This window comes from Cervus canadensis, chromosome 15 (genome assembly GCF_019320065.1).
Source record: "Cervus canadensis isolate Bull #8, Minnesota chromosome 15, ASM1932006v1, whole genome shotgun sequence".
In the NCBI taxonomy this organism is placed as follows: domain Eukaryota; kingdom Metazoa; phylum Chordata; class Mammalia; order Artiodactyla; family Cervidae; genus Cervus; species Cervus canadensis.
In genome coordinates this window covers 71,241,548-71,261,474 of record NC_057400.1, presented here as the reverse complement: position 1 = coordinate 71,261,474, position 19,927 = coordinate 71,241,548, and the positions used below count along the sequence as shown (strand labels likewise).

General features: G+C 48.9%; 2 protein-coding genes across 3 annotated transcripts in view; one reads left to right on the top strand and one right to left on the bottom strand.

Moving 5' to 3' along the window:
- The window catches only part of FAM168B (family with sequence similarity 168 member B), a 39,096-nt gene extending 26,566 nt beyond the window's left edge, over positions 1-12,530 (top strand). The window contains exons 4-7 of the mRNA XM_043487503.1: positions 5,339-5,481; positions 5,611-5,788; positions 7,536-7,661; positions 8,110-12,530. Coding sequence (XP_043343438.1) covers positions 5,339-5,481; positions 5,611-5,788; positions 7,536-7,648 — 434 coding nt within the window. The 3' untranslated portion in view covers positions 7,649-7,661; positions 8,110-12,530. The remainder of the gene's footprint in view (positions 1-5,338; positions 5,482-5,610; positions 5,789-7,535; positions 7,662-8,109) is intronic.
- Positions 12,531-13,050: 520 nt separating this feature from the next.
- Positions 13,051-19,927, bottom strand: part of ARHGEF4 (Rho guanine nucleotide exchange factor 4) — a 104,144-nt gene continuing 97,267 nt past the window's right edge. For both annotated transcript variants that reach the window (XM_043487499.1, XM_043487500.1), the window contains 6 exons: positions 19,343-19,575; positions 18,857-18,986; positions 17,034-17,165; positions 15,376-15,619; positions 14,602-14,679; positions 13,051-14,096 (listed from right to left, as the gene is read on the bottom strand). In XM_043487499.1, the coding sequence (XP_043343434.1) occupies positions 13,945-14,096; positions 14,602-14,679; positions 15,376-15,619; positions 17,034-17,165; positions 18,857-18,986; positions 19,343-19,575 (969 nt within the window). In that variant the 3' untranslated portion in view covers positions 13,051-13,944. The remainder of the gene's footprint in view (positions 14,097-14,601; positions 14,680-15,375; positions 15,620-17,033; positions 17,166-18,856; positions 18,987-19,342; positions 19,576-19,927) is intronic.

Sequence of the window (19,927 nt, the reverse complement as noted above, 5' to 3'; positions counted from 1 at the left end):
AGCTAGAGAGAGGGACTTAACTGCTCTTGTCTTTAAAATTGCTTTTCCAGATCCTGAAAGTCTGTTTATTCTCCTCTCTTTTAACCCAGAATTGGTATTAAAGCTTGGTGTCTTCAAATTTTGGCATTGTTTTTACTTATATCATATTTAATGAATTTCAAAATACTGGGTTAGCCAAAAGTTTTTTTTTTTCTGTTTCCCCATAAGGTAAGTTCTAGGAGCACTTAGTTGTTTTTAACTTCATTCAAAACAATTTTGTTAGATTGTATTGTGACAGCTATCATATCAGCATACATTTTTAAAACAGCTTATCAAAATTGGTGAATTTTTCTATAGCCATTTTATTATTGAAGATGGTAGGGAAAAAAGCAACATTTTTGGCATATCGTGCTTCATTATTTCAAGAAAGGTAAAAACGCAACTGAAGTGCAAAAAAAGACTTGTGCAGTATATGGAAAAGGTGCTGTGACTGATCGAATGTGTCCGAAGTGGTTTGTGAAATTTCAGGGTAGTTTCTCGGTGGACAGTGCTCCATGGCCAGGTCTAACAGTGGAAGTTGATAGCAGTCAAACTGAGACATTGAGAGCAATGAACATCATGCTACTCAGGAGACAGCCAACATATCTGAATCAAGCATTGACAATCATTTGCACCAGCTTGGTTATGTTCATCTCTTTGATGTTTGGGTCCCACATAAGATAAAAAACCTCTTGACTATATTTCCACATGTGATTCTCTACTTAAACATAATGAAAACATTCCGTCTTTTGTTTTAAAAACAATTGTGATGGGCAATAAAAAGTGGATACTGTACAATAATGTGGAACGGAAGAGATTGTGGGGCAAGTGAAATGAACCATCACCAACCGTATACCAAAGGCCGGTCTTCATCCAAAGAAGGTGATGTTGTATGGTGGGACTGGAAGGGAGTCCTCTGTTACGGACTCCTTTTAGAAAACCAAACAATTCCAACACGTACTGCTCCCAGCTAGACCAGCTGAAAGCAGCACTTGACAAAAAGTGCCCAGGACGAGGCAACAGAAAATGCATGATCTTCCATCAGGACAATGCAAGACCACACGTTTCTCTGATGACCAGGTAAAAATTGTTACAGCTTGACTGGGAAGTGCTGACTCATCCACCAGATTCACCAGGCATTACGCCTTTGGATTTCCATTTATTTTGGTCTTTACAAAATTCTCTCTCTTGAAAAAATTTCAATTCCCTGGAAGACTATAAAAGGTACCTGGGACAGTTCTTTGCTGAGAAAGGTATAAAGCTTTGGGAAAATGGAATTATGAAGTTGCCTGAAAAATAGCAGAAGGTAGTGGAACAAAACAGTGGCTCTATTCCTGTGAATGAGAAATGGTTTCCCAGACTTTTTAGAAAGCACTTTTATTGAGATACAATTTGCAGATGAGCCATCCTTAAAAGTGCAGAGTTTGGTGTGTTTAGACACGTGTACAGATTGTACACAGAAGTGTGACACCACTGCACTTGAGTGTTCCCGTGGAAGCTGCCCTCATGCCCTCTGACCCCTGGGTACCACTCACTGGTTTTCTGTGTGGATTATGTTGGTCTCTCTTGGAGTTTCATGTCATGTGTCACTTTGTCTGACATCTTTTACTTATTTTCTTTTTTTGAGATCTATCCCATGTAATTAATATGTGTACCAGCACTTCTACCCTTTTGGTTGTTGAGTAGTATTTCATTGTTTGGTTGTACCACAGTTTGCTGATGGGCTTCAGTTCAGTTCAGTCGCTCAGTCCTGTCCAGCTCTTTGTGACTCATGGGGACTGCAGCACGCCAGGCTTCCCTGTCCATCACCAGCCCCCGGAGCTTGCTCAGATTCATGTCCATTGAGTGGGTGATGCCATCCAACCATCTCGTCCTCTGTCGTCCCCTTCTCCTCCTGCCTTCAATCTTTTCCAATGAGTCAGTTCTTTGCATCAAGTGGCCAAAGTATTGGAGCTTTAGCTTCAGCATCAGTCCTTCCAATGAATATTCAGGACTGATTTCCTTTAGGATGGACTGGTTAGATCTCCTTGCAGTCCAAGGGACTCTCAAGAGGCTTCTCCAGCACCACACTTCAAAGACATCAATTCTTCAGTGCTCATCCTTCTTTATTGTCCAATTCTCACATCCATACATGACTACTGGAAAAACCACAGCCTTGACTAGATGGACCTTTGATGGCAAAGTTATGTCTCTGCTTTTTAATATGCTGTCTAGGTTGGTCATAACTTTTCTTCCAAGGAGCAAGTGTCTTTTGTTTTCATGGCTGCAGTCACCATCTGCAGTGATTTTGGAGCCCCCAAAAATAAAGCCTGTCACTGTTTCCCCATCTGTTTGCCATTAAGTGATGGGACCAGATGCCTTGATCTTAGTTTTCTGAATGTTGAGTTTTAAGCCAACTTTTTCACTCTTCTCTTTCACTTTCATCAAGATGCTCTTTAGTTCTTTTTTGCTATCTGGTGTCATCTGTATACCTGAAGTTATTGATATTTTTCCTGGCAATCTTGATTCCAGCTTGTGTTTCATCCAGTCCAGCATTCCTCATGATGTACTCTGTGTATAAGTTAAATAAGCAGGGTGACAATATATATAGCCTTGACATACTCCTTTCCTGATTTAGAACCATTCTGTTGTTTCATGTCCAGTTCTAACTATTGCTTCTTGTCCTGCATACAGATTTCTCAGGAGGCAGGTCAGGTGGTCTGGTATTTCCATCTCTAAGAATTTTCCACAGCTTGTTGTGATCCACACAGTCAAAGGCTTTGGCATAATCAATAAAACAGAAGTAGATATTTTCCTGGAACTCTCTTGCTTTTTTGATGATCCAGAGGATGTTGGCAATTTAATCTCTGGTTCCTTTGCCTTTTCTAAATCCAGCTCCAACATCTGGAAGTTCACGGTTCACGTACTGTTGAAGCCTGACTTGGAGAATTTTGAGTATTACTTTGCTAGTATCTGAGATGAGTGCATTTGTGCGGTAGTTTGGGCAGTCTTTGGCATTGCCTTTCTTTGGGATTGGAATGAAAACTGACCTTTTCCAGTTCTGTGGCCACTGCTGAGTTTCCCAAATTTGCTGGCATATTGAGTGCAGCACTTTCACAGCATCATCTTTTAGAATTTGAAATAACTCAACTGGAATTCCATCACATCCACTAGCTTTGTTGGGCTTAGTCTGTATGAATAAATTTGCTGTGAATGTAAAAGCTCAGAGACCCTTTCTTACCTTCCCTGGAGAAAAACTGTTCTCTGTTGGGATGGGGAGTAAGGAAGGGGAGCCAGGCGGCTTACAGCTTACCAGATAGATTCTCAACCAGTCTTCCAGATTGTGGTTCTTCATCACTTCCTGGAAACAGGTGCTGACAGTTTCTAAGTCTTGTGTGTGTGTGCTTGGTCGCTCAGGTGTGTCTGACTCTTTGCTACCCCATGGACTGTAGCCCACCTGGCCCCTCTGTCCATGGGATTCTCCAGGCAAGAACACTGTGTGGGCTGCCCTGCCCTCCTCCAGGGGGTCTAGGTCTTGGGGAGGGGCTTTTCTGCTGTCAGGCTGCTGCTTGACCCTCTTCACTGCTGGCTAAAAGTGTAGCTTTTCTGAGTTTGCTAAGTCATTTTCCATTTCTGCTTCTTAAAGGTTCTAAGATTTTTAGATTCCAAAATGTCTTTTCTTCCCTTCTTATCTTTATGGCTTTATGTCTTTTTATTTATTAATCTGCTTTATTGTAATTTTGGGTGGGGACAAAGGCAAGATTATGTGTTCAACTGCTACCTTAGACCCAGGAGTCTTTACCATAAAACCCTACTGTTTGACAAGTTTTTCCTTTTATTTTTGCTGCAATTAACAACACTGGGGATGAGCATGCTTACCATTGAGACTGTTTAAATCTATGCTTATTTCTTTTTTAATGTGAAACAATTCACCATTTTTAAAGGTTATATTCCATTTCTAGTTACTGTGAAATGTTGGCTGTATTCCCTGTGTGTCCTTGTAGATTACTTTATACACAACAGTTCATACCTCTGCAGTCCCCTTCTGCTATGCTGTCCCCTCCTCCCTCTCCTCCCCAGTGAGGCACTGGTGCTGTATCTGTGAGTCTGGTTTATCAGTTATATTCACTAGTTTGTATTTTTTAAGATTCCACATATAAGTGATATCATGCAGTTTGTCTAAACATCATACCCTCCAAGTCCATCCGTGCTGTTGCAAACGACAAAATTTTATCCTTTTTTTAATGGTTGAGTAATACTTCATTGTGTGCCTGCATATGTGTGTGTGTGTGTGTGTGTGTGTGTGTGTGCATTTAATACATCTTCATCTGTTGATGGACACTTAGTTTGCTTTCATATCTTGACAGTTGTAAATAATTCTGCTATGAAAATTGGGATCCATGTATCTTTTCAAATTAGTGTTTTCATTTTCTTTGGCACAATACCCAACAGTGAAATTGTTGGTTTATTTGGTTGGTCTGATTTTAGTTTTTTAAGACACTTCCATACTGTCCTAGGGGCTACACCAGTTTTCATTCTTACCAGCTGTGTACAAGGATTCCCTTTCCTCCACATGTTCACCAACATTTGTTATTTATGTTCTTAATTTATTAATAGCCTTTTTCACAGGTGTGAGGCAATACCTCATTGCGGTTTTGATTGGCATTTGCCTGGACAGAGGAGCCTCTCGGGCTATAGTCCATGGGGGCTCAGAGTCTGACACAGCTTGGCGATCGAACAACAATGACACTTGTGGTGATAGAGCTTCTCAGGGGGCTCAGTGGTAAACATTCCGCCTGCCAAGCAGGAGACCTGGGTGTGATCCCTGAGTTGGGAAGATCCCTTGGAGAAGGGAATGGCAACCCACTCCAGTATACTTGGCCTGGGACATTCCATGGGCAGAGAAGCCTGGAGGGCTACAGTCCATGGGGTCGCAAAGAGTCGGACACGACTGAGCGACTGAATATCAACAGTGACAGCAGAGACTCGCTGTGTTGAGCATCTTTTCATGTGCTTCCTTCTTTAAGCAAATTTCTAGAAACAGATGGTGGGCTTAAAAGACACACATACTTTTAATGCCACATTGTGCTCCAGGAATGGCATGCTAATACATATTCCGACAAGATGGGTGTTTCTTTCCTGTTCTGTGTGAATATATACTCAGTAAATGTTCTCCCTTGCCTCCATCCCACCCCACACACATCCTTGCACGTCAAGTTTAAGAAATGCAGCCAGATTGTAGTGGAGGTATCCAGTATGCCTGCTCCTTGCCGCACACCTGCTCCCTCCCTGGGCCAGGTCATGTGTGGGTCTGAATTAAGGCTTTGGACTTTTGTTTCAGGTTACACTCCTGGCACACCTTACAAAGTGTCCTGTTCCCCCACCAGCGGGGCAGTGCCGCCGTACTCCTCCTCCCCCAACCCTTACCAGACTGCCGTGTACCCCGTGCGAAGTGCCTACCCCCAGCAGAGCCCGTATGCACAGGTAGGCCTGGGGTGCGCTGTGGGTGTCAGGAGGGGTCTCCTGGTCACTGTGTGTGGGGATGGATTGGCTCCTCGGGGCTCCGACCCAGAGTGTGGGACCCTGTGACATTTGTCTCTCTTCTTTCCCCAGCAAGGCACGTACTACACCCAGCCCCTGTATGCAGCACCCCCTCACGTCATCCACCACACCACAGTGGTGCAGCCCAACGGCATGCCAGCAACGGTGTACCCTGCTCCCATCCCTCCGCCAAGAGGCAACGGGGTCACCATGGGCATGGTGGCGGGGACCACTATGGCCATGTCAGCGGGTGAGTCCTTGGCCCCGGGGTGCCTCCTCTGCAATAGCCTGAGGGCTGGGGGAAGGGAGAGGTCATCAGAACTCTGACCCTTGGCTTTGACTTTTCATTGCTAGAGTTGTGTGAAAGGACATCTGATCCTTTGGGAGGAAATGGCATGTTATCTTTTTCTTTACTTCCTCTCCTTTCTTTTCCCTTCTCCTTCAGTTGAGTTTGAGTGTGGGGTTTAGAACCATGAGCCAAGTACCTTTTCCATAGACATGACTGGGTAGCCCTCTCCAGATTTGATGAACTGAGGTACCTGGCTGTAGGGACAAGGAGTGGCCAAATCCCTGTGGTGAGCACGTTAAAGCTTGAGCAGAAGTGGGGGTATTCTGTGATCTGGGGGTCTGACCCTCTTGGTCCTTCCCTTTGGTGTGGGCTACCAGTGCAGGCCAGGTTGTCTTAATGGGGATGTTCTCATGAATTGCAGAAAGCCAGTCTTGTGTTCACAGAGCTGAGAGCTGCTTATAGAAATCCTTCGGCATACACGTAGACTATTTCCAAGGCTTCTTCTAGGTCAGGAAAATAAACCAAAGAGAGAAGAGATCCATGGCTTGGACTGACCTATCTCCATGGAATCTTGGAGCATCTGAGGGCTTGGTTAAATGTCTAGGAGTGAGGTCACCTCCTGTGGGAATGTAAGTTACCTGTGCAGGGGGGCCAGGTACACACAGCACACTGGATTGCCCATGGCTGCGATTTTTAAAGAAATACATGGTTTCCTCTTTGTTTTGTAGACTTTACTTGAGCATAAGGAAAATGTCAGAGAGGAAGGTGGTTCAGGATACCGTGTATGTTTCTGCTCAGAGTCTCTTATTTTATTTGGTTTTCCCACACTTACCCCAGAGGCCAAGGAGAGTCTGGCACAGATAGAAACTAAGTGTTTGAGGCACAGGGAGGGAGGGGTCGGCAGGCCCTGGTGTGGGTGCACGCAGGGAGCAGGGGGCTGAGCAGCTGTCGGGTGAGGCTGTGAGGTTTCAGGTGGTGCTTGGCTATAAGTGGACACAGATAGCTGCTGAGTTTTCTGTATTTATAGGGAAAATAAGCTTAGCTTAAGGTACTCAGAAGTTTGCACAGTTGGGAAATCTCCCTGCTTCCCTCCCTCCTTCCCAGTTGTTTATTACCATCTTAACCATTTCCAAGTGTAGAGGTCGGTGGTGTTATCACACTGTTGTGTCACATCTCTGGAGCTTTTCATCTTGCAGAACTGAAGCCCTATAAATCAAGCACCTCTCCCTTTCCTCTGTTCCAGACCCTGGCAACCACCATTCTCCTTTCTGTACCATCCATCTGACTCCACTAGGGACCTCATATAAGTGGACTCAGGCAGTGTTTGTCTTTTGTGACTGGTTTATTTCACTGAGCATAATGTCCTCAAGGTTCATCCATATTGTAGGATGTGACAAATCTCCTTCCTTTTTAAGACTAAATAATATTTTTGTTTTGTTTTTATCATCTCATCTGCAGAAATAATTCAGTATATTTGTGTGAAGGGGAGGCACAGAGGCTTCTGCAAACGTGCCGTCAGTGAGCTTGCTGTTTATACAGCCTTGACTTGTGTATGATCAGGATTTCTGAGAGCACTGTGGGTCACAGCCATCCCCCTTCCTGTCTGCCTCTCTCCTTGCCACGAGGGTCGGGCAGGAGTGCTCTTTGTTGGGGGTACTGGGGCAAGGGGCGTGCTGCCCTCCACTGAGATGCTTGCTCTTCCCTCTAGGTACCCTGCTGACTGCCCACTCCCCAACTCCTGTTGCTCCCCACCCTGTCACTGTGCCCACGTATCGGGCCCCAGGAACGCCCACCTACAGCTATGTGCCCCCTCAGTGGTGATCACCCTGCAAACGTAAGTGACCAATGAAGCCCAGGCCTAGCTTTGTGACTAAAGTGCATTCTTTTAAAGTGGAGAGTGGGAGGGAGATCTATGACAATTTAAGCAGTGATAAGGAAAATGATACCTGATGATTCGTAGGCAGTGCCACGTTTAACTTTTCGTCTTTATTGGGACTCTACAAAGAAAGGAAGGAAGAGGAGACCATTTGAGTTCTTGCTGTGACCCCTGCACTATGTTCCTTACCTGGGCTGTGCTCTGGTCTCCCGCCCGCCTCCTGTCGGAAGTAGGATCCCAGCTGTAACTGGGAGTTCCTCAGAAGCCAGGCAGTCACCTCCTTTGCTGCTGCCCGCTCTTGTCGTAGTGGATTGCCTTCTCCTCCGGTGGAAGCAGCTCCTTTTCAGAGCAGTGGCGCTGGAGGAGCTGTGTGTGACTGTGTGTCCGTCTTTCTCCCCGCCCTCAGGTTTGCGGATGGAGCTGTGCAGTCACATCATGGAGGTCCCACAGCTGGTGCTGCAGGCCTTGTGCCTCCAACCAGGACTTTCTTCGTAATGCTCTCGACACTTAGCTAAACACTGCTGCAGCCAGCCCAGCAGGTCCCCGCGCCCTCCGTCTCCAGCTGACTCTTTGGGTTTGTCTTACAGCAGATCCTGTTTGGTGGGCTGACAGGCAACTTTTTAGCTAACTGTAACGATAAAAGGGAGTATTAATCTATCCTGAATCATATGTAGTTGAATGCATGTTAAAAAAAAACAAAACACAAAAACAAAGCTTGCTCAATCTACCTGCAGTGACTGATGCAGAACCATCATATGCAAAATCCAAAGGAATGGAAAAGTATTTTACAACTTGTATCACTAACGCACTGTTGTAATGTATGCAAAGTCTTAAAGTTATAAGTGTTAAAGTGAATTTCTTCATAGAGCATCTGAGATCTCTTCGATGATTTTTCAGCCTTTTGGGGTTGATGTGGGTTGCCAGTTGGATACGTGGACTTCGACTTTCCAGCCATCTGTTCCTTTGACGCTGACCACAGTGAGAGAGAGTTGCAGGCGCGGGGAGAGTGTGGGGAGGCCCAACGCTGCTTGGGGTGCAGTCAGGTGAATGGCTTTCTTTCCATTTAGGCTTGTGGGGTCTGTGTGATGTGGGTGTTCTTAGGGATTACCACGAAAGACGAGAGTAGGGTTCCAGTACAGTAGGTGATAGAACAGCAAAGCCGTTTTCTCTAAATGCCCTCTAAACTTTTGTTACAAGTCACTTACAGATGGATACGATGTTTTCTATATCTTTATTGGAAAAGTCCTATGTAGAGCTTAAATTATTTTCCTGGGATGGAAGATATGTGAAAGAGAAACAGCCACAGTTGGAGGAGGTATTGGCCTCTCCTTTATTTAGCTTAGGAAAAGTTACTCCTATTTTTTTTTCCCCCTGAGAAATGTTTTAGTAACCTGAAAACATATGTAGGAATTGCTGTTCTCCCTCCCACAGAGAAGGGCAAAGATATCAACTGTGTGTTAGGAAGAAAGCTGTACATTTTAAGAACTATTAAAAGGGAACAAAAGTTTGATACTGATGGTTTCTTGTAGAGAGGCAGGGCTGTAGCTGTCTTCGGGCCCCCCAATTGATGGGGCTTGTCCTGAGACCATTTGGAGGGGATTGTGGAGATGGGTACGGGAGGTGTGAGGGGAGTGACTGTGGCCTGTCATCTGAGAGCCCCTTCGACCATCTCTTCTTGTGGCTGAGGATACTTGGCACAAAGCAAGTGTGGACAGCAAAGGGCCAGGCAACATTGAAATATGTTTGCCAGTCAGAATAGGTTTGCCTGTTATTATGGAAAGGATTTTGTGTTTAAAGTCTGAATATTGTACATAAGAAGCCAAGAGGATGTTTTTTTGTTTTTTTTTTTGCTTAAATGTGCCCAACCCGTATTGATGGTTGTGTGTGTCTGTCCTCAGAGGAGGTGGGGGTGGCGAGGCTCTGTTGCCTTTCAGCAGCCTGCCGGGGGTGGGGGTGCCCCTGCCCCACCCCGTCGTCGTCTCGAGTGCTGTGGGGCGTGGCTGGGAGGGGACCTTAACTCTTCTTACGGCCCTGGCAGCTGGTCAGGGCTCTGGCACTGGGCTGGCATTCAGCCCTGGTTGGTGAGTGGGACAGCTGACCGCCCAGCCTTTGGTAACCATATTTTCTATAGTAAGTATTCATCATAATTTTCTTTTTCACGTTTTATTTTATAAAAAGTTTAGGAATATTTTTGCATGGATCATTGTAAACAGAAGATTTATTTCTACTGTCTGTAACATAGTATGTTTACTGATAAGTACTTTAAATTGGAGAGCACTTAACCCACCTTTTTGTGTGTGTGTGTGTGTGTGTGTGTGTGTGTGTGTGTGTGCAGCAGTTATTTACCCCAGGCACACCATGTCCACTTCAACTCTTTGTTGGTTATTCTCTTTGTTTAGTGGGTGGTTGGTAATGTTCTAATGGCTCCAGGGCAGAACTGATCCAGTAGTAGAGAAGTGGGTCTCCCCAGTTTAGTGTAGTAACTGAGTTTTGTATAACTTTTTAAAAGTCCCAGTCTCTCTCTCTCTCTCTCTCTCTCACACACACACACACACACACACACACACACGGGTTAGAGTCATTTGAATTCAGGAGGAAGTTATGAGGAGTTACATAGGCTGTTTCTTCAGGATTGTCTGAGACACACAGGCTGAGTGTTTTCATGAGCACTGAATTAAGTGGTGTTTTTAAGAGAAAAAAAAAAAGAGTGGGTTGTGTTTTCTCCCCATTTACATCAACTTAAAAATACTTTGCCCCCTTTAATTTCTAAAAAATCTTACTTCCCTTTTGTGACGTTGAGCTGGGAAACTTCATCAAATACTTCTGCATTATGGAATACCTATGTGTGGAAATCTTTTCAATTTTGAAACTGTCAGGGCATCAGTTATCAAATATGAAAGGTAGAGCGTGTCTAGCAGGTGAGAATCTGGACATAATGAATAGTAACAAAACTATCATATGTTGTAATTTTAGCAGCATTTAGTTCCAGTAAAATTAAGGAATAGAGCTTCTGTTATAAAATGCATAATTTGATATCCTAAGCACAATAGTATATTCAGAGAAATTTTGCATTTTTCGTATGTGACATTCTTAATTTGAGAGTCTTTCAGCTAAATTACAGTTATTTTAGAAATTGAGACAGGCGAGTAAAGGAATTAATTCTGTAAACAGATACCATCATGGGTATTTTTTAAAAATTTTGTCCTACAGCCCTTCTCTAAGGTTAAGGAGATGTTTCTTTTGTTTGGATCTGGGCCGGGTGACTGAACGTTTTCTGATGAGTGACGGTCCCATCAGCTTGCTCTCTCTGAGGAGTGCGGCCAGCATCAGGGCCAGGGCCACTCATGGTAACAAGCACAGAGGCGCTTCAGGATCTTCCATCTTCTCTGAACATTTTTGTTGGTTTGGTTACTAGGCCTCCCAGTTACATCACGTGACTGTTTCTTGAGCGCTATGCAAATGTAGTGTTTATAGGAGCCAAGGGTGGTCCTGAGCCTCGGGCTGGGAACCTGGTCGGTGTGTGCCCCCCTCCCAGACTGGGCTCTCAGCGCTTCCCCCTCCGCTGGCGTTGGCACTTCACACACAGGAAGAGGATCTGGGGGCTCGGGGTGTGCCCGTCCCGCAGTGCTGTCCTGCCAGAGGGTGGTGAGAGCATAGCTGACCCTGGATGCATCCATGTTGGGGCCTGCTGTTAAAGAAGGAGACCCAGACTTCTTCACCTGGACTTGGCAGACATATGGAAACAGTATTACTGTGACCAGTTGGGCCACCTTCTCCCTATCTGGCAGCTAATGGCTTGACGCCCCAGTTCTTGCCAGCCTGGGCATCTCCCAGACAGGACAGGACACCTGTCTGACATCCTCTGGCCATGCAAGGGCAGGCTTAAGGATGTGGGGCTTGAGGCGGGGACAGCTTCTGGTTCTTCTCTTGGTGCTTTCTAAGGAGGGGGTGTGTCTTTAGAGGGGAATGGTTGGCATAGGGGAACGGTGGCCGGCGTGACTCCCTGTCTACCACATTTCAAATGTTGGCATGTTTTTTTCTCCTGAGCTGTTTAGTACTCAGCCTGAGCTTTCTGAAAGGAGCCTGCAGATGACATGCTGCAGAGGAGGGTCTGATCTTTTTCAGGTAGAAAGTTGCAGAGTTGATGTTTCAGAGGATTTGTCTCTTTCCCTACCCTATTGACTTGAAGAACAGAAAACCTCTGCTGTAATCTTACCTGAATCCCCAGGACCAACCTCCAGTCACTTGGGACAGAGACAGGAAAGTCTGGCACCCCTGTGCAGGGAACCTGCAGTGAGCACGGGAAGACTGTGCTTCCAGGACGCAGGTGTTGAGAGATGATGAGGGTCTGACCTTGGCCTCCTGAGCCCTGTTGGTCTCCTGTAGGTCCTCGTGCAGACCAGTGGTTAGTAGAAGGCCAGCTCTCCTGTGTTCCTGGGGGGTTGCTGTGATGCCACTCAAGGGAGACCCAAGGGAGCCACTGTTACTGACTAGGAAACGGTTGTTGTTGTTGTTGTTTTTTTTAATGAGTTTTGAATACTGTTTTTTTAGACCATTCTCTTAGTACTTTTTACAAACTTAAGTCAGCATTGTCTTCCAGTGTTAAAGGCACCCCCCGCCTTTGCATTGAACTAAGGTGTCAATCAATACAAAGGAATGGAACATCCATCCTGAGCCAATTCCATTATGTGTAAATTCTTACTATTTTAATTTTTTATGCAATCTGATGAGTAGATGAGCTCAGATTTAAAATTCTTAAAAGCACGTTTACTGTAAATTGTTATGTATTAATACTGCAGTTTTCAATAAAGATTGACTTGTGTTGCATATTGTGATTTTCATGCTTTTTCCTTATAGGGTTTGCCTCCAGGTGGCTTGGCCTGGATGGGAGGTGGTGTAGCATCTCTCACCTTAGAAAATCCAGGGGTTTCAGGCTCAGCCCCAGTGACCTTGGCAGTGTGTACAAGTGTGAAGGTGGCGGGCTGTGGGGAAGGGGAGAGAAGCCACCCTCTCCTGGTCCTGTGGCCTCAGCCCTCTTGGAAAGAAGACACATCCTTCCCCAATTCCCCAAAGAGGAAGCTCAGACCCAGAAAGGTAACAGACTGCCTGTCCCCCAAACTCACACTGCTGATAACTTCAGCTAAACAGACTCTAGAAGCAGCTGGGGACAGAGGTGCTGAGGCAGCTCCTAGTTTCCCCGAGCCTCTGAACACTGAGCTGCTCTCCATCAAAGCCTGGGTGGCCCGGCTGATTCCTGTAGTCTAAAGAGAGGCTGGAAGTGCAGCGGTTACGGGGAGGGAGGAGAAAATGGATAGACACCAACAGAAAACAAGGGCTGGCAGCCAGGTTATTTTTCACAGGTTTCTTTATGAAATTAAATGTGGTTTCTGCTTGGAGAAGGTATAGTGCAAGAGTGACTGTACATGCTGCTGAATTCCCAGGGGCCACAGGGGCGGCTCTGCGCTTTGCCCCAGGCCAGGCCCTGGCCACACTCTTGGGTGGCCCTCCTCCACGGGCTGTGGGCTTCCCTCCAACCTGCGTGCCCACCAGCTCCTGGGTGGGTCGGTCCTGGGCGCTGGGCACAGACTTCAGTCCTTATGGCTTCTCACTCACTCAGGGTAAGGCAGTCTTTCCATATCACTAACAGTTCTCTAGTGTTGGAATTTAACAACAAAATCCAGACTGGAACCACCCCACAGCTGCAGGTGGACTGGTTACAAATCCTGACAGAAGTATTCAGTTGACTATGGTTCTGTTTTCTTTCCACTATAAACAAACACATGACAAGTGAAGAGAGGGTGTCCAGCAGCCAGGAGTGTCTACAGAGGGACTGGGAGTAAGTAACAGGTGGGCTCTGGGCCAGATGTTTTGTGCCCAGAATTCCTGGTTCCTACCCACAAGGGATGCAGGCTGCCTGGCCCACCAGCTGGGGGCCTGTGAAGAGAACAGGAGGGCAGAGAGGTACACAGCCTGGCTCTGCAGGTGATGAAGGCAGAGGTGGGCTCCTGCCCAGAGAGAACAGGAGCAGGAGGGATGATCAGATGTGCGGAGAAGAGGGTCCACAGCGGCCATTCTCACACGCGCCAGCCTGTGGGCGGTTCTGAGCGGATCCCACACTCAGCCCTGCTAACTTGCAGTTTGCAGAATGGACAGAGGGCCGGATGCGGTGAGCCTCAGGCAGGAAGAGCTGCAGGCCCCCTGGCCAGGCAGGTCCAGATGGTGCCACTGATGGGGCACGGGCTCACTTGCGGAAGGGTGCCAGCCGGCTGATGCTGTGCCAGAAGGTGGATGGCTTTCGCTTGGGCTCTGCCAGCGCCAGGACCTGTTGCTGAGGCAGGCTGGTGGGGAGGGCTGGGTGCTTCTGGCGTGTCAGGTAGTAGGGTCGGCCGAGGGCTGGCAGGGGAAGAGTCGGGGTCAGAGGTGCCTTAGGAGTGAGGCGATACAGGGCAGAGCCTGCAGGGGTGGGATGGGCCATCCCCAGGCTGCTTCAGACATCCCCCTTTGCTTCCCCTGGGGTTGCCCACATCCAAGGGCCTGGGCGGCCCTCCGTGGCCTGCAGGGGGCTAACCAGAGGGGACTGGAAGGTGTGGGGTGTGGAGCTGCTCTCATGGTGATGTCTGTGGGAACGGGCTGTCAGCTCCTTGGCGAGGCTGGCTGCCAGGAAGCAATCCTGCCTTGGAAAGCACCGGCTCTGATGGTGCTGCTCACAAGGGTCTGAGGGGATGGCGAGCAGGAGCGTCCACCAAGTACCTACACTGCAGCCTTCCTCATCGGTGGTCCCTCAACCAACTTGGGAACACCCACCTGTAAAGGGCAGTGGGCACCTCTGAAGACCCAGGTGCTGGCCCTGCTTTGGGCTGAGCTGCTGTGGGTGGAGGTGGAACCATCACCCGCTTACCTTTGGGCTTCCCGATGGCCTGCTGCTTGCTGGCGTTCAGCATGGCCTGCTTCCTCTGCAGCTGGGTAATGGAGAAGCCTGGGAGGGGGCCACAGATGAGACACCCGCTTTCCAGTGAGAACACAACCGCCTTCCCATCTCGCCTGCCCATGGTTCTCTTGTTCTGGCACCAGCACAATTGGTGTGTGCCCTGCCCTGCCCACAGTGCCTGGGGGCCCAGCAGGCCGCACGGACTCACCAATCTGCCTGCTTTGTCCACCCAGGCAGAGGAAATGCTCTGAGGAGCTCCTCTGGGGGCCTCCCTTGCCCTCCCCCATGACTCAGCCTGATCCACTCACCAATGTGGCTGGTGGCTACTGTCCTTTCTTGGCACTCTAGGGGAGGCTCTTGGCCATATCAAGGACTCACCTGGTCACTGCCTGCTGTGATGGCCGGAGGACCAAGGACAGGAGGGGAATGCAGTGGGGGGATGGCGTGCTCATGTGGGGTAGGGGGAGGCTTCTGGAGGCCAGTGTCCACCTGCCACTCCAGCTGAGCAGAGGCCCTGCCCTCTAGAGTGTGTGCATGTGAGCATGTTGGAGCGACCCTCAGCAGGCATGCAGACCCACACCGAGGGTCGCAACCAAGACATGTCCCAGAACCTCACAAACCCTGAGGTATTCCGGTGTGAGACCTGCCTCACAGTTGCAAGGTCATGTCGACTTCCCTGCACCCAGGATGCAAAAAGCGCCGGGTGGGCCCTCAAGTGGAGCAAGGCTGAGTGGGGTCTCGCACCTGTCTCTTGGTCCAGCCGCACCTGCTCCCGCTCCCTGGCAAAGGCCTTGAGCCAGCGCTGCTTCTGCTCGGGCTTCTTGGCACACAGCAGGTGGCTCTCCCCAGAGGGCCCACAGCGCAGCCGGAAGGCGTTCCTGACGCTCACGTGGAGCTCTCGATCCTTCCCGTCCTCCAAGTCCACCACCTCCAGGCTGTCCATGTCCACTCGGCCCTTATAGTAGAGCACATCCCGGCGGAGAAGGTCCTGCCAGAGACACCGTGAGCCCCTGGCCCGCCTACTTGCCCAGCCCCTTGGCCTAAACCACTTTCCTGAGCACATCTAAGGCCCTGCCTCATTTTCTGCCTTGAGACTGGAAGGGCCGGTGGGCTATCACCCACCTCCCCGGCAGAAAGTTCTTTCAGGAGAGACAATGAGCTTGGCTCGGCCCACCACCACGTGCTGAAACCATGGCTAGGAGCCGCTGTTTCAGTTGACAGTTACTCAGTGGCTTGGGGATCTCTGAACACTCAGTCTCACAGGGGGAGCAGCCGTGGTTACAGGCAGCAGGCAGGACCCACCTGCGCAACAGAGAAAAACAGCAGTCTGCCAGGACTGGGCCAGGGCCAGCACTCGGGAGGCTGCCCGGCCACTTGGGCCCGTTTTCAAGAGGGATTAGAAGCCAGCAGCAAAGAGGAGGCCTGACTGTTTATAATAGCCAGGACATGGAAGCAACCTAGATGCCCATCAGCAGACAAATGGATAAGGAAGCTGTGGTACTATACACCATGGAATATTACTCAGTTGTTAAAAAGAATTCATTTGAATCAGTTCTAATGAGATGGATGAAACTGGAGCCCATTATACAGAGTGAGGTAAGCCAGAAAGATGAAGACCATTACAGTATACTAACACATATATATGGAATTTAGAAAGATGGTAACGATAACCCTATATGCAAAACAGAAAAAGAGACACAGATGTACAGAACAGACTTTTGGACTCTGTGGGAGAAGGCGAGGGTGGAATGTTCAGAGAGAACAGCACTGAAACAAGTATACTATCTATGGTGAAACAGATCACCAGCCCAGGTTGGATGCATGAGACAAGTGCTCGGGGCTGGTGCACTGGGAAGACCCAGAGGAATCGGGTGGAGAGGGAGATGGGAGGGGGGATCGGGATGGGGAATACATGTAACTCCATGGCTGATTCATGTCAATGTATGACAAAACCCACTGAAATGTTGTGAAGTGATTGGCGTCCAACTGATGAAAATAAATGAAAAAACAAACAAAGAGGAGGCCTGGAGGCAGTTGAACAGAAGATCCCAGGGTTCGGGAGGGGAAGCTGAGCTTCGCAGGGAGAGAAGAGTTGGCTTGAGGCCCAAACAGGGCATTATCAGCAAGGAGGGTGTTCTTACCAGCACTGGGCACCAGTCAGACTGTGAGGGTCACCCTCTGGTCCCTGGGGCACTGGGCTCCCTCTGTAGAGACCGCCCGCCCCCGACTTTGGCCCAAAGGGCCTGACCAGCGAAGGGCCTCCTGTACACAGGGCCCCGGGCAGAGAGGAATTGTGTGTGCGCAGCTCGTTTTCTTGGGGCAGCTGCTTCCAGCCCTCAGCCTCACTCCCTCCACAGCTGCTCCTAACAGGCCCATCCAGCAGGGGAGAGTGACTCTGGTACCTTCTTACAGTAGATGAGCTGGTGGTCAAAGAGAAAAAACATTCTCTGCTGGCTCTTGGCTTGTGGCTGTGTGACACGGGTCAGCTCCCCCGAGTGGATGAGTTCCGAGCTCCTGACCAGGAGATCTTCCCCCTGGGGAACCCAAGGGGAGCCGTGAGCTGAGTGCCCCCATCCTGGGGCTTAGAGCAAGGCTCTGCTGGGCTCTGCGTCCTGCCTCTTGCTGAGTTGGTGTGGTCACTGTCGGTCTTGTCTGCTGTGGCCCCCACTGGGCCAGGGCCTGCAGCAGACCAGAGGGGTTGCTCTTAAAGCCCAAGGAAGTTGCGGGGGGTGGGGGTGTGGTTTGGCCTATAAAAAGGTGCTCTGGCCTATAAGTTTTTGTCTCTGCTAAGTGAGGCCCTACAGCAGCCAGTGGCATATTTGCATTGTGGCTGGTCCCTATTGAGATGTCATCAAAGTAAAAGATAATCTGATTTCAAAGACTTAGTATGGAATAAAGACTGTGGCTATTTCACCAATGACATTTTATATGTTGATTATATGTTGACTTGATATTTTAGATATGTTGAGTTAAACAAAACATTGTTAAAGTTCGTTTCACCTGTGTTGTTTTTTTTTTTTTTTCACTTTTAAGATGGCTGTATGTGCACACATGCTCTCAGTCATGTCTGACTCTTTGCGACCCCATAGACCATAGACCACCAGGCTCCTCTCTGTCCATGGAATTTTCCAGGCAAGAATACTGGAGTGGGTTGCCACTTCCTCCTCCAGGGGATCTTCCCAACCCAGGGATTGAACCCATATCTCTTGTGTCTCCTGCACTGGCAAGCATATTCTTTACCAACTACGCCACTTGCACATATAAAATTCCCTATTGTGATTCACATGGCACTCTGATTGGACAGCGCCACTCTTAGAGGATAATTAAACTTGGCTGAAAGTCACTTCCAAGGCCAGTCTTTTAAGAGGCTAAGGAGGTCTTCTTCCAGCTCCGTGTACCTTAAGTCCCATCATCAGACATTACAATTTCAAATGAAGCTGCACCATGTCTGGTTCCTCCAGGAAAATGCAAATCACAGCCAGGTGCTGTTGGCAGCCGTTCAGTTTGGGATAAGTGAGTTTGTGGGGACCCTTAGCCAGGGCTGGGCCTCAGAACCCATCATCAGGAAAGCAAAACCCAAACACTGAAAACAAAACATAAACCATAGCACTCAGCCCCACTCCCAGGAATTCTAATTCCGTATTTGTAGGGTGGGGCCCATGAATCTGTTTTTTCATAGATGTTTTGGCTGGTGAGTGAGAGTGGAAAGCACAGGTCAGGAACGTCATCATTAGTTCAGGCCTCCATGCTGCCCTAAAAGGTGAGACTGGCCCACGCGAGGGGATTGTGTATGCCAGGAAAACAGAACTGAGAGGCTCTGACTGAGATAATCTGTTTCTGGTCATGCTGTGGCAAACCTGATCACTTCTGTTGAGAACCCCAGTAGTTAACTCAAACTTGGGGGACCAGCCTGTCTCTGGAGGCTGGTTGGTTGCACCCTGGGAGGAGCATGTGGCATATTACACGTGTCCTGAGCTCTTCAACAGGAAGGAGGCCAGCAAGCCTCCTCTGGGAGCAGCGCCTGAGGCTTGGTCCTTGGAGACTGGCCCGACGGGCCCGGCTGGCCCAGCAGAGGCCCAGTTCTCCCTCCTGACACCAGCCTGTTTGCTGGTTCCCAGGAGCGTGGCTCCCTGCTTCAGCTCCCTCTTACGATTTCTCAGGGGCAAGCATGGTTTTAATGCGAGGGCCAAGCCCTTTGGTATTTTCTGAGGTATGGGATCCTCACCTCCCAGTCCTCTATAGAGCTTTGCCACTGAGCAATCTTGTCGATGTTTTCAAGTCTCCGTTTCCGTTCATTGATGAGCTGGGCCACATTCTTCATGGCATGTAAGGCAGCTTCCACATCCTTGAAATCCCTGGGGCCAGACAGAGACAGCAGAGGGCTTACTGGATCGAGAGCAGAGGGGCTGGGAACATGCTGGAGCCCCTGTGGAGCTGCTTCCCTCTAGGGCTGTGCCCCTGGGCCACTTCTACACTTGTCAAGGGCACACGCCCATCTTCTCCATAAACGAGGCACAGAGCAGAACTTCATACCCTATTCATGGCCTCTTCCTTCACTTCAAGGATAGCTTATGAAGGCAGGGATTGTTGTATATTTTAAGCTTGTGCTCTTGCCCCAGTGCCTGCAGCACTGCCCAGCACACTACGAGCCTCAACAAATGGGCTGACCCAAGGCCTGGAGAGCCACCCCTCTCCCCCAGCACCCTCCTACCTGTGCTGGGGGTGCGTGTACTTGAGCAGCTCTGCCAGTTGCAGAGGGTACTTGCAGATCTTCTGCACGGGCGTCAGCAGGAAGCCATCCAGGGAGATGTCAATCATCTTCTGTAGCAGCCGGCAGGCCTCGAAGAAGTACACATACTTGCTGAGCTTGGCGAGGCGTGAGAGCTCCACGCAGGCATTGGGGTGGTTGTTGCAGTACTCTGAGTAGATCTGGAAGTCTGCTTGCTGCAGGCACAGCTCAGGGTGAGAAGACAGTCTCCTGCTCCCCCAGGCCATGGGCAGTGTTGGGAAAGGGGTGGGAGAGAGTGCAGGGGATTCAGGCTCTGTCTACCTGCTTCTTTGGGCACAAGCTATGCAGAATCATGCCCAAGGACATGAAAGACCCCAGAAAACTCAGGTACAGACGTGCCTGTTGCCACCTGGCTTTCTCTCCTGGGCTCTCAGCAGATATTCTGACGGTATGCCAGGTTCTGGGGTGAAATCAATGATACTAATAAGAAAGGCCAAAAAGGAGAGAGAGGGAGATTGAGATGAAATGGGTGCCAGGGCCAATGTCTGTGCCTTCCAGGCTGTCTTT